Source organism: Rhinatrema bivittatum, chromosome 1 (assembly GCF_901001135.1).
Source record: "Rhinatrema bivittatum chromosome 1, aRhiBiv1.1, whole genome shotgun sequence".
Lineage (NCBI taxonomy): Eukaryota > Metazoa > Chordata > Amphibia > Gymnophiona > Rhinatrematidae > Rhinatrema > Rhinatrema bivittatum.
Genome location: NC_042615.1, coordinates 505,311,079 through 505,325,662, shown reverse-complemented (window position 1 = coordinate 505,325,662; position 14,584 = coordinate 505,311,079). Strand labels below are relative to the sequence as shown.

General features: G+C 48.2%; 1 protein-coding gene across 3 annotated transcripts in view; it reads right to left on the bottom strand.

The window, feature by feature from the left end:
• The window catches only part of UBA1 (ubiquitin like modifier activating enzyme 1), a 265,897-nt gene that overhangs the window by 155,953 nt on the left and 95,360 nt on the right, over positions 1-14,584 (bottom strand). For all 3 annotated transcript variants that reach the window (XM_029610608.1, XM_029610599.1, XM_029610616.1), the window contains 3 exons: positions 7,880-7,977; positions 7,599-7,745; positions 7,335-7,511 (listed from right to left, as the gene is read on the bottom strand). In XM_029610608.1, coding sequence (XP_029466468.1) covers positions 7,335-7,511; positions 7,599-7,745; positions 7,880-7,977 — 422 coding nt within the window. The remainder of the gene's footprint in view (positions 1-7,334; positions 7,512-7,598; positions 7,746-7,879; positions 7,978-14,584) is intronic.

The following is a 14,584-nucleotide window of genomic DNA, read 5'->3' as shown; positions in this document are numbered from 1 at the left end:
AGTTTTCTCAGTTAGTACAGAGTTTTGAACTCTGTACGGCTGCGCGGTGAGCTTCCCGCACAATTGCCTTGTTACCTCAGTCTCTTGTAGCCAAGCGAGATGTACGTGGAAAACGTTTTGGTAAAATATGTAGACTGTCTAGGGAGGTGGGATGGGATCGCACGGCTAATTCATCCTGCTATCTACGGAAACACTGTTTACGGTAAGCAACTTGCTTTTTCCCGTCGATAGCAGGGCTGAATTAGCCATGCTGTCTGGGAAGCCCAAGCTCCCGGGTTGTGTCCATATAATAAGTTTTTCCAATTGAGGACACTACCCTTCAATAAAAGGTAGACAGTCTTACTCATCATGAAGGGTTGACAAAATTGCCGAACCTAGAGCTGCATCGAAAGTTGCTTGTTGTCCGATACAGTAGTGAGATGTGAAAGTAGGAAGAGAAGACTAGGTTGCCGCTTTTGCAGATGTCCAGCAGCGGAACTCTTTTCAAACTAAATCTAACTCACTACCTTTACGCGGATGACATCCAAATACTCATCCCAATCACAGAATCTCTACACAAAACCCTGATTCATTGGAGTGCTTGCAACAAATCAATCATCTGCTTACTAGCCTTAACCTTATTCTTAACAACAAAACTGAGATCCTAATCAATCAGGACAACAACAACAAGTTGCTAAATCCAGCTAACCCACTCACTGCAACTATTCCTTTATTAAATCACTCTCCGCAGGTACGAGACCTAGGCGTCATTCTAGACAATCAGCTTAACCTTAAAATATTTATAAGCACCACTACTAAAGACTGTTTCTACAAGCTTCAAGTCCTGAGAAAGCTGAAACTTCTTCATTTCAATGATTTTCGGTTGGTTCTACAAGCCATTATACTATCAAAAATAGACTATTGCAATTCGCTTCTCTTCAGCTTCCCATTCTCATCCCTCAAACCCCTCCAAATGCTACAAATCTCTGCAGCTAGAATCCTTACAAATACGAATAAAAAAGATCACATCACTCCCATTCTCAAACTCCTCCATTGGCTTCCAATTAAGCAAAGGATTCTTTATAAAGTGCTCACAGTAATTCATAAATCAATTCACAATATATCCCCTCTTCACTTAAGCACCCAACTACGTCTTTATTCTTCAGCTAGACCCATCAGAGGAGCATATAAAGGCACTCTATGTTCCCTCAACAAAATCCTCGCTTCATAAACGTACCATATCTACTGCTGGCCCCATTCAATGGAACGCGCTCCCGCCAGACATCCGTCTAGAGACCTGCCACTCTACATTCAAAAAGAAACTTAAAACCTGGCTTTTTAAACAAGCTTTTACAGGACCATAAGCACTTTTTTCCCCGACAGCCAGCAAGAGTTCCTCTTCCTCATCATCATCATATTCCCCAGGTTCTATACTTCTACTCATCTACTCTTCTAATTGACTCTGTATCCAATCTCTTGCTGCAGGTCTCATGTGACATCTACTGTTTTCCTTTTATGTTTCTTTTTGTTTATTATGCTAAATGAGACTCGTTAGCCAATACGTTTACATTACTATGTTAATGTTGATCTAGTTTACCCTGTTCCAAGTTCCTTAACCTTGTTCTATGTAATGCCTCTAGGCAAAAATTTATGTTCTGTTTCAATGTAAACCGATGTGATCTGTATTTCATACAGGAACACCGGTATAAAAAAAATCTAAAAATAAAATAAATAAATGTGCAACAGATGCTGCTGTTGCGCGTATCTGGTGTGCTTTCGGTTTGTTGCTCAAAAGCAGAGAACGTTTATTGTAGCAGAATTCAATGCATTGGGATAACCAACTAGCAATGGTTCTTTTGGAGACAAGCTGGTTTGGATTATTAGGGTTAAAGGAGAGGAATAATTGAGATGGTCTTCCTTGAGATTCAGTTCTGTGTTTGTAGTAAGCTAAGGCTCTTTTACAGTCTAAAGAGTTAAGAAGCTTGTCTGTCATTATGATGAGGTTTAGGTTTAAAGATTGGCAATGTAATTGACTGGTTTATGTGGAAAGCCGATACTACCTCAGGAAGAAAGGTAGAATGAGGCCGAAGAGTGACCTTATCATGGTAAAAATTCTAAATAAGGAGAATAGTGAACCAAAGCTTAGTTCACTTACTCTCCGTGCTGATGTGATGGCCACTAGAAAGTGTTTTTCAGGTTAGGTATTTGATGTGGCATGAATCTAATGGCTCGAAAGGAGGCAGCATTAGTTGTTAGAGGACTATATTAAGATTCCATGGTATAGGTGGTTTTGACACTGGTGGCCTTAAGACATATCATGACCTTCATGAATCTGGAGATTAACGGATGGTTGGAAATGGGAAGTCCGTTGTGAGCGTGGTGGAAAGCTGCAATAGCACTAACATGCACACGAACTAAAGCCAGTGCTAAACCAGCAAGGTAGAGTGTATGAAGATACTCCAGGAGTCGTGTGGCTGTTGATGAGAAAGGGTTTAGTTTTCTTTGTTCGCACCATTCCGTGTAACGATGCCATATTCCTGCATATTTACGTCTAGTTGAAGGTTTTCTGGATGCAATTAGAATATCTTCAAGTGGAGCTGGCAGACCCAGATGTTTTAGTAATTGCATTTCAATCTCCAAGCTGTCAGGTGGAGGGATTGATGCAGTGGATGAAGGAGGGATCCCTCTTCCTGAGTCAGACATGGAAGGTTCTCCAGTGGAACTGGTGGGCGAATGGATACCAGGGCTGTCTTGGCCATGCCGGAGCTATGAGGTTCATATCCGCTGTGTCTCGGATACATTTTTGAATCCTTGATATTAGCAGAATGGGAGGGTAGGCGTATAGTAAGCCCTCTGTCCATAGAATGAGGAAGGCATCTGGAGCGTGATGCAGTTTGCTCACGTAAATGGGAGCAAAATATTTGTTTGACGGTTGTGCTCTGTGGCAAAGACGCTGGGTTGTGCTCTGTGGCTTTCAACGCTGGGTTGCCCCAGCGTTGAAAGATTCTGGTAGCAACTTCCCGATTTAAAGTCCATTCATGTGGATGAAAAATCCTGCTGAGGCGATCCACTGTGACGTTGTCTAAGCCTGGAAGGTAAGTGGCTTGCATCAAAACTTCGTTTGCTATCGTCCACATCAGTATTCGAAGTGTTTCTCAACCAAGCAACTTGGTTGTCTGTGTATATCATGAGATGCTTGCCTCGAACTTGAGGGGACAAGGTCTGAAGTGCCTTCCAAATGGCTCGAAGTTCCAGAAGGTTGATCTGGTATGTGCTCTCCTGTGTAGACCAGAGACCTTGAGTCTTTAGTTCGCTCAGATGAGCTCCCCAGCCCCTTCTGGATGCATCTGTTGTGAGGGTGAGTTGATGGGGAGGTAACTGAAAGGGTGCTCTCGAGGTCAAGTTGTCTGGGTTCTTCCACCAACGAATGTCGATGCGCATTTGGGTGGCGAGTGGTAGCTTGGTGGAGAGGGACTGAAAGTATTGAGACCATTTATTCTTTAATCCCCACTGTAGGCGTCGCATATGTAGTCTCGTTTAGGGAAAGACATGGATAGCTGCCGCCATATGCCCCAGTAGCTGAAGGACTTGATGTGCCGATGTATGTGATCGGTTGCATAGACGTCGAGCCAATGAGGATAGAGTTTGAATCCTGTCCTGTGGGAGGTATGCTCTCTGTTGTGTTGTATTTATGAGTGCTCTAATGAACTGTAGCGTTTAGGTCTGTTGCAGGTTGGACTTTTCATAATTGATTATGAAGCCCAAGGTCTGCAGAGAGTTGATGGTTTGGAACGTGTGAGTTCATAAACTAGCCTGATCCGAGGCTACTAAAAGCCAGTCATCCAGACAGGGAAAAATCTGGATCGACAGTTGTCTGAGGTGAGCCACCACCACTGCTACACACTTTGTGAACACTCTTGGGGCTAAAGACAGGCCAAAGGGTAGAACCTTGTATTGATAGTGATTGGTCTGAGTTTGAAAGCAAAGGTATTGCCAGGAGGAAGGGTGCATGGGGATATGGGAGTACGCATCCTTCAAGTCTATGGAACACAACCAGTCGTTGGCTTGTAGCAGGCTGTTTCGTTGTCAGACATCACACAGAACACCTGGCCCTGGAGTTTGTGGCTGAATTGCAGACACGTTAATCTGACACTCGAGCTTCCAGGCAGTTTATGTTCCAGCACGCCTCTTCCTTGGTCCATCACCCCAGGGTTGTCTGTTCCTGGCAGTGAGCTCCCCACGCTCAGAGGCATGCGTCCGTTGTGAGGACTAGCCAGTTCAGTGGGGACAGGCTTACACCTTTGCTTAGATGAACTTCCTGTAGCCGAGAACATACTTCCATCGGTAGGTGGTGGCAAATCGAGTAGTCTTTAGACAGTGGGTTCCAACGTGACAGCAGGGAGCGATGGAGTGGCTGCATGTGTGCCCTCAACCACACCCTGGGGCGCATTGTGTTTGTCAGACGCACTTGGCAAATCAATTTCCTTACCCTTGAGGGAGGGAAGACTACTTTGTCCTGCTTGGTGTCAAACCGGACTTCCAGGTACTCTTAAGGACTGGGAGGGCTTGAGGCTGCTGTCCATGTTCACAACCCAACCAAGTGCCTGAAGTAGGGACCTGACCCTGCTGGTCACCTGGAGGCTCTCTTCCAACAACTTCACCCGGATCAACCAGTCATCTAAGTAAGGAGTACCAGGATCCCTTCTTTCCTAAGTGCTGCAGCCACAACCACCATAATTTTGGAGAATGTTCTGGGGCAGTTGTCAGGCCAAAGGGCAACTTCCGGAACTGATAACTATGGCCCAGTACCGCAAAGCTTAGGAAACACTAATAGGGCTGGGAGGACAGGGCCTTCTCAGCTGGGACTCACCCGGGCAGGGGCAACAGCTGACTATGCCTGAACAAAGGCTGCAAGGCCCTGAAAGAATTACATCCAAGAAAACATCACCAGGTCCATACCTGCCCAGGAGGAACTGGTGGAGGCGCTGCTGAGCTGCCCTCTCCCCAGGAGGACACAGCCCCAGGATTGCTCAGATTCGGGTTGCTACCAGATAAGGTTGTGGCTGACTTGTCCTCCAACTGGGAGGTGTTGGGCTTGGAGAAGTTCTGAGAGTCCAGCACTCCTTGGGCTTCCTCACAGTGCCGACACAGGAAGGATTCTAGGTCAGACTGTGCAGCCCTAATATGGCAGGCAGCAGAAAGTGTGTCGCTTGCGCTTTTGTTGCCGGAGCCATAGTTCACTGTAGCTTGTGCATTCAGCTGGCGAGCGCTTGGACTCGAGCATGCACAAATCTGCCCGACGTGCGTAAATAAGCATCCGGTCATGCGCGAATGTATGCATGTACTTATGCTCGCGTTAAACACAGTAAGGCCAGCCCGCACCACGTGTACTGTTGGTCTATGGGGGAAAATGGTTCTGTACCAAACTGAGCACAAGATGACGCCACTGCAGGCTTCCACGTGAAGTGCCCACTCAGCCTGAAGTGGGGCCTAGCCCATTGGAAGGCTGCTCAACCCACTCAGAAAACACCCTGCCCTTGCCCCAATGGGATCAGGAATGTTGTCTGTACAGTGCACTGGGCAAGAGGCCGGAAGAAAGATTTACCAGAAACCTTCCATGTCTCTGAATCTGAGGAGTCCTACTTTTACTTACCTGGGCTCAGCGCTTACCGCAAGTACAGAGATTGTCTCCAGCTGCAGGGGGAGAAGGCTTAGGCCATCACTGCCGCGCTCAGCTTCCTGCACCCACTGCCTTTCAGCTGCTTCAGGAACCGGCTACCGGACCAAGGCATACCTCTGAGGGATCTCTGAAGTCGCCTCAGGAATTCTCAATTGGGGGAGGGACCATTAGGTATCACCACAGGAGAGTGGGGCTCGATCTTTTCAATTGAAGGTAAAATTTCTCCTTTGGATTAGTGTTGCAATTCCGCTAGACACCACTGCTGGTGTGGGGATAGCATCCACATCTGCTAGGAGATGGAGAGATACAGAATGGCTGAGGTCACTGCAGGGGTATATCTAGGGTGACGTTAGCTTTGAAACCTGACTGTCTCCATCTGCTAGCAAGGGAACACATAATCCCATTGGTCCTGAGTCCATCTGGCTACACGCTAGGAAACTTTCCTGATTCTGGGTGCTCCTGGAAGCTGTAACCAGATGGCCTGGGTGATGTCACCCATGTGGCCAGGGATTTCCAACCCCCCACTCACCCTGCTAACCAGAGATGGCCCACAAAGGAACTGAACACCTCTGGGAGCACTATCTTCAAATCTTCTGTCTTCTCATTAACACTAAGCTAAATCTTTTTTTATTTTTTTAAACCATCAGACTGCAGGGTTGCCCCTCTACCATCTGTTGGAGACAGAAATACTGAGAGAAACTATAGGTGGCACTCTTATGTAGCAGTGCCTCCATCTTCTGGTAGGAATGCATAAACCCTCTTGTCTGGGCTGATCTGGGGTATGAACAGAACTACAAATGCATTCATTCTGCAAGTGCTCATTACCTCTCCTCATCGAGCAAGTCATTCTTATCTATGCCCTTCTACATCACTAATTCCTGACTGTGCTTTCCACCTTGCTGCATTATGTCTAGATTAGACTTCGAGTCAATGTGTCATGCTCCCTCTCTGGTCTTATTCTAACCCAGTCTAAGAACCCACCTTTTTTGGAAGCAGTTTTTAAATTTTAAGGGTATGGTCAGGAGAACAAGGGGTTACCAGTTTAAACCATTTTCCATAATAAATGAAACTCCCTAATCCTATTTGTCCTGTCTTGAATAGACTAAGCTCTACATAAAAGTAACTGTCTTATATGCACTAGGAATCAGTAAACAGGACATTTCACCATCTCCCAGTGCCCAATACTAAAAATACCAACTGTATGAAGCTTCAAGCAAGTCTCTCTCAGCATCTCAGATACTTAATGATTCTTAATTGTTAAGTAGCTAGTCCATTACTAAACATTTCTATAGTGCTAAATACACAATAATGTACAAACATACAAAGACAGTCCCTACTCAATAGAGCTTACAATCTAATAACTAACACAAAGGACAAGTGACTAAGGGTATTTTATAAAACAAGACAATAGTTAAAGAAAACAGTTAGTTAAGACTAAAAGCAGACAGGCTTAAGATTTAAAATCTGTTTCAAAAAGGTGGGTCTTTAGATGGGATTTAAACAGCAACAGGTTACAAAGACTATTCCAAGCACACTGCGCAACCAAGTGAAAAGCACGGAGACGGGAACTTGCGATAGAGAAGGGTGCAGACCATGTCCCACTTTCATGCTGTTTCCCATCTTACATATTCCCTGAGATAGCAATGTCAGGGACACCAGACACCTCTGGCCTTACCTTCATGGCCTCCTGTGCTGCCAGGCCCCCAATAAAAGCATTAACTGGTGCTAGGTCTCCAGCTGCCATGAATGCCAGTTTCTTTACTAGCGCCTCCTTCAGCTCCTCCTGATGCACCCTAGGGGGTGCCGCCTCATTCACTGCTTTGGCCAAAATGAGCATCTCACCTGCATCAGCCTGGGAAAACAAAGTGGATGTATCTCCAGTGTTTCGGACCATGACTGATAATGCATTTCAAAGTAACCTCCTTCCACCCACCCCTACCTCATTCCTTGGCTTTGGCAGGCGTCCGTACTTTTTGCAAAATTCGTGCATGCCCTGGAAAGCCACGTGCAGTTGTGCTGGGTGATCGAACTTGGCAAAATCAGTTATGAGGAACTCTGGCTCAGCTAAGGAAGCTTTCAGGGATTTCTGGAGAGAGAGAAGTAAGATAGAATTGATGCAGCTGAGTACATGAAAAATGTAGCGACAAGAAGGTGTCAGACCCTGAAAGGAGGAAAGAAAATGGTGTCCAATCAAGAAGGCAACAGCAGGTGATTACTTACAAAGCTGATTTTCTTGGGCATCTTCACCTGACTGACAATACCACCACGGATATAGTCTGAGAATGCAGTAGTATCACAGATGCTAAAGGTATAGGGACCTGAGGAGAATAAAGATAAATTCTGGTCACTACAAACAGCTGGAAGGTACCTCAGGAAGTCAGGCCATTGCACATAAAGTAACTCATGAAATACAGATATTTTGAAAGAATGAAAAGGAAATTGGTTTTTATATGCTAATTTTTGTTCCTGGGTTTTGCATTCCTGCCAGCAGATGGAGACAGAAAGTTTTACTGATTTTGCTATATAACCTAGTTTGCCACCTGCAGTCCCTCAGAATTGACCTGTACCCAAGCCAACCACACAAAAACAAAAAAAACACCACACCAGCAGTTTCCGTCAAAGAACAGGAGGATAGAAATGCCATACCCACTGGAAGAGTCCCAAAAATTAGAGTAAACAAACAGCATGGTGAAATACTAACTTCTGCATTACATACAAGCCATCGTGAGTGGCAGACTCTCCCACACGCAATGAGCTTGGGTATGGACTGATCTGTAGTACTATAGGAACAAACGTTAGTAGGTATGAACCAATTTTCCTTTCCAGTATGTACCCAGATCAGTCCAGACTCCTGGGATGTACTTAAGCACCCCTAAACTGGGTGAGACCTAGAGTCCTGCTTACAGATCACTCGGCAGAGCCCATGGGAGCCAGAGCCCAGACATCCAAGTGATAGTGCCTGATGAAAAAATACACCAACTACCAAGTAATCACCCTGCAAATCTCCTGTGCAGATACCTGAGCTTCGGCCCAAGAGGTTGCCTGAGAACATGTAGAGTGAACTCTCAAACCTTCAGGCACCAGTCAACCCTTAGATATATTCAAATCAATTGCCTCCTTAAGCCAATGTGTAAATGTAGCCTTGGAAGCCTGACACTCCCTCTGTGGTCCATTCCACAGAAGAAAAAGGATCTAATCTATGAAACTCATTAGCAGCAGATACCTAAACAACGATAGTCTCTCGTCCAGGAGCCTAAGGTCTCTTGCATGAGACATGGAAGAATCCAAACCTGAAAAGGTTGAAAGATCCACACTAAGATGGAACGCCAAAATCACCTTAGGCAGAAAAGGGGGCACCATGTGTAATGACACCCCTGACTGAAACTGCAAAAAACATCTAGGTACGCCTAGAGCTACAAAACCCTCCTGGTCGAACACCCACCAGGAAGACCACCGTAAGAGTCAAGACCTTGAAGGGTGCCTTCTTCTGTGGTCCAAACAGAGCCTCACACAGTCCAAGCACCAGATTAAGATTCTAAGCCTTCCCCACTGAACACCAATTCTTCGCCCCTCCGAAGGAAAGGAATGACATTTGGATGCGGACAGAGAATAACCCCATACCTTGCTTTGGAAACAGCTCAATGTTGCTACCTGCACCCTCAGAGAGGTGAAGGCCAGACCCTTGACCAAAACACCTCTAGGTCTATACAATACTGTAGCTTAAATAGGGTTGGTTGATATATTGGTGAAGCTTTATCTGTTACCAGAAGAAACATACATCAGGCCTTGAAGATTCTCCGAACTCATACATAAACAAAAGATGTGGAAGTTCGGCTGGCCTACAAGGTGGTAATTGCTTTGGAATATCCCTTCCATCACAGCTGTCTCCTCTCAAAAGCCAAGCTGCAACAAAAAAGTGAGCCACTGGTCCACAAATATTGAGCCCTGGTGCAGAAGATTCAACAGATGGGCGAACCCCAGTGGTCCGCCTATGGCCACGCTGACCAGTTGCGAACCATAGAAGATGTGTCCGCTCTCGAGCCACCAGATGCTTGGGTAGTTCTCCATACAGAAGAATGCTTCAAGGCCATGGCAGAACAAGCATCAAAAGAATGCCTTAAGGCCATGGTAGAAGTAGAGCCACCGATGCCTTCTGCTCTGACAGCTATAAACAAGTCAGCTTGGCATTCTGTGCAGTTGCCATAAGGATAACACCATCTCTAGTGGATAAGAAAATATGCATGAACATTATCCAATCTGGCTACGTGAGATGCCACTATCTACTCCAGGTACTGCTCTGCCTGGAGGATAAACTAATGGGTCTCCCGAGCTACTGCCCCACTCTTGATTCCTCTCTATCACTTGGGCTAGGCCATCATCACTGTATTGCCAGATAAGCAGCCCTCCAATGTGGATCCTGTGGCAGAAAGGCAAGCAAAACAATGCCTCACTCTAGTCTCTAACAGATTAATAGCCTTAAGTCTGACTGCTGGCCTTGCACAGACTGATCTTGACACACTGCTTCCCAGCCTGAAAGTCTGGCATCGATGGAGAGTTATCACCCAATCTGAAACTTCCACACTGCTCTGAATAAGCTGCCATGAAAGGCTGTTCCTGCCTTTCCCCTCAAATGGAAGGGGAAGATGGAACTCCCTAGATAAGTCCACCAGGAGAGAAGAGCAATGTAAAGGCAGCATATGCACAAACACCAAAGACACCAACTCCAATGTTGAAGCCAGAGTCCAGGACTTACTAGTCCCAGACCTTGGGCATCAAAAAGCCCCAAAAGGTATCAAATCTGACTCTGCAAACTTCAGCATCCTCTCTCCCAGAAGAGGCTATCCCCTTCAAGTGTGTAGAACCAAGCCCCCAGATACTCCATAGTATGAGTACCTCTCTGCTAGATGGCTGTTTGCTAGAATCACCTTCTGTACGTCTGCTGTTTCAGACTTCGCCCATTTCAGAAACGGATACACTTCTTGTCGTAAGGCTGCAACCCCTACCACTTTCACCTTTGTGAACCTACGCTAAGCTGTAGCCAGTCTGAACAGAAGGGCCTGAACTGTTCCCCTAGGAACCTGAATCTCAGAAACCACTGGTGCTCCAACCTGATGGCTATATGCAGATATATCTCTGTTGAATCCAGAGATGCCAAAAAACTCCTCCTTGCAAAATGCGATCACGAGCAACCTCAAGGTTTCCATCCAGATGGGAAATCTCACTCCAAAGCAACAGAGACAGTGGCATAAGCTGTGTTTTGCTTGATTGCAGTTGCAAGGAGCAATCTTGTAAGCTTTGCAGAAAAGACAAGCAAATGCAAGGAGAGATCCTATGAGCTTCATGGATCAAACAAGTTCTAAGACAGCCCTCGCCGAGGACTGCTAGTACCCACAAGTCCATTGTACCAACCAGAAGTCAGATGCACCCCCTACTTCACTTAGCTAAGATGGGATCCTCCACATCTCCTAGTGTGGACCTTTCACCTTAGAATCCCCTCATAAGTGGTTTGCCTGAGTGGACCTACATAGTCATAGAACCATGTCGTGGAGAAATAGGCCCTCTTCAAGTGCTCCCAGTAAGGGCTTTACCCGTTTCTCAGTCTTGCTACCAAATACTGGATCTGTCTCCCAGTCGGAGCTCATGCAAAACCTCGATTCAGAGTTCCTGAAGGACATGCAGAATCAAGGTCCGGATCAAACATCTATAAACCAGAACCTCACATTGTCAAATACACAGCCCAAACTCAATGAAAAGGCTGTCCCCTTTGAGACCAGAGCTCCCTCAAGCCATTGCACCACAAAGCGTATCTCAGGGAGCAAAAAAAAAAAAAAAAAAAAAAAAAAGATTCACAATGCTTATCAGGGCTTAGAACCCAACAGCCCTGTCCATATGGATGAGAGACGTGCCCCCAAACTCCTGCAAGAATCAGCCTGCTCTACCAGGGGATTTGCACCCCAAAAAGGGCACCAAGCAGTATCCAAAGTAGAGCATGCAGTAGAAATACTGTAACTGAAGGGAACAGCACAAATCCAGGAGAAGGGGGCCCATCAAAGCCAGCCCCCTTAGAATTTCCCTTGGAAATAGCCTGCTGCACCCTAATTCCTTCACCCCCCCGAGGAGATAAGAAAATTATTCCTTACCTGCTAATTTTCGTTCCTGTAGTACCATGGATCAGTCCAGACCGTGGGTTATGTCCCCAGTCCAGCAGATGGAGTCAGCACAAGCTTCGAGGGGGCGTTCCCATATATAGCACTACCCCCTCTGCTGGAGTTCAGTATCGAGTATATCAAAGCCCGAGTAGAAAAATCCCTTCTGGATCAAGTTTGTATGAACATTCAACGCATAATGATTGCAACACTCAACAATTAAACAGCCTACCAACTTGTAGGGAGCTGTGAAAAACATCGAAAAACTGCATAAAACAGAACAGAGTGATAAAGAGCATCGAGTAGAGCCGAGCAGAAAAGAGTACCCAAAACGCGGTGGGCGTCTGGACTGATCCATGGTACTACAGGAACGAAAATTAGCAGGTAAGGAATAATTTTCTTTTCCCTGTACGTACCAGGATCAGTCCAGACCGTGGGATGTACCCAAGTGTCCCTAAATCGGGTGGGGTTCTGTGAGGCCTGCTCGGAGAACCTGCTCGCCAAAATGACCCGAGACCGAAGAGGCGAGATGCAGCCGATAGTGCCTCGAGAAAGTATGTAACGATTTCCAAGTTGCTGCTCTACAGATTTCCTGAGTAGAGACCGAGCGAGCCTCCGCCCAGGAGGCCACCTGAGAACGTGTAGAATGAGCAACAATGCCAGGAGGGGGAGTCCGCCCCGCACCAATGTAGGAAGCGGCAATGCCCGCCTTCAGCCATCTTGCAATGGTGGTCTTCGAGGCCTGAGACCCCTTCCTGGGACCAGACCAAAGTACGAAGAGATGGTCAGAAATCCGGAACTCGTTGGTCGCCTCCAGATAGAGACGCAGAGTGCGCCTAACATCCAGTAGTCGGAGAGCCTTCGGTTCGGAAGACGAAAAAGACGGCAATTCCGCCGTCTGGTTCACATGGAAGGCAGACACCACCTTCGGAAGAAAGGAGGGAACGGTGCGGAGTGACACACCAGAGTCGGAAAAACGTAGATAAGGCTCTCTACACGATAGAGCCTGCAGCTCCGAAATGCGGCGAGCGGAACAGATGGCCACCAGGAAGACAGTCTTGAGGGTGAGATCCTTGATCGTTGCACTGCGCAGTGGCTCGAACGGTGGTCCTGACAGGGAACGAAGCACAAGGTTGAGGCTCCAAGAGGGACAAGGGTCCCGTAACGGTGGCCGTAAATGCTTGACCCCCTTGAGGAAACGAGCAATGTCAGCACCCTGACATTGCTCGTTTCCTCAAGGGGGTAGCAGAGAGCCGCCATCACGCAACAGCGATCCCAGGGCGGCCACCTGGACCCGGATGGAATTATAGGCGAGCCCTTTTTCCACTCCCGCCTGTAGAAACTGAAGGATCTGAGGAACAGAAGCCTTAGTGGGTCTTGTGTCCTGGCTGGCACACCAGAGCTCGAATACCTTCCAGACACGAACATAGGCCACCGACGTCGACGTCTTACGCGCCCACAGTAGCGTGGATACTACTGCCTCCGGGTATCCGCGGCGCCGGAGGCGGCGCCTCTCAAAAGCCAGGCCGCAAGACAGAAGAGTTCTGCCTGATCGAAAAATACCGGACCCTGACGTAAGAGACGGGGGGAGGTGTCCCAGCCTGACCGGCCCGTCGATCACCAGCTGCAGCAGGTCCGCGAACCAGGGTCGCCTGGGCCATTCCGGGGCGACGAAAATCACGGTTCCCGGATGGCTTTCTATTCTGCGAAGCATTCTGCCCACCAGAGGCCACGGTGGAAAAGCGTAGAGTAGCAGATGTGGCGGCCACGGGAGAGCCAGAGCATCCACTCCCTCTGCGCCGTGCTCCCTCCGGCGACTGAAGAAGCGTGGAGCCTTGGCGTTGAGAGCGGAGGCCATCAGATCTAAGTGGGGGGCTCTCCACCGATGGACGAGAAGTTGCATCGCGTCCTGGGACAGAGACCACTCTCCGGGATCCAACAGCTGACAGCTGAGGAAGTCCGCCTGAACGTTTTCCACACCGGCGATGTGCGAGGCCGCGATCCGGACGAGATGACGCTCCGCCCATTGCATCAGCAGCGCCGCCTCTAGCGCGACCTGCCGGCTTCGCGTGCCGCCTTGGCGGTTGATGTAGGCCACGGTGGTAGCGTTGTCCGAAAGAACTCTGACCTCCCGGTTCCGGAGAAGCGGCAGGAAATGTCGCAGAGCTAGCCTGACCGCCCTGGTTTCCAGGCGATTGATGGACCACTTCGCTTCCAGCGCGGACCACGTCCCCTGCGTGGCGCTGCGATCGCAAACTGCTCCCCAGCCCAGTAGGCTGGCATCGGTGGTCACCACCACCCAGTTTGGCACCTCTAGGGACACGCCGCGAGCCAGGTTAGACGGCTCCAGCCACCAGCCCAGGCTGTCCCTGGCGGTCTGCGGGAGCGGGAGGATCATCTGGTAGTCTTGTGAAATTGGTTTCCAACGTGAGAGGAGTGCCCACTGCAAGGGCCGGAGATGCGCAAACGCCCAAGGTACCATCACCCCCAGAAGCTGGAGGTAGTCCCAAGATGTGGGCTCCTGTAACGCAGAGAACCGCTGTATATGATCCCGCAAAGCCTGCGCCTTGTCCTGACGCAGAAAAACTTTGCCCAGCCGGGTGTCGAAGGTCGCCCCCAAAAAATCCAAGCACTGCGAGGGTGCGAGGGAGCTCTTGGAGAAGTTCACTACCCATCCCAGGGACCGCAGGAACTGTACCACCCTGGCCACCGCTGCTTGGCCCTGGCTGAAAGACTTCGCTCGGATGAGCCAATCGTCCAGATAAGGATAGACCAGCAC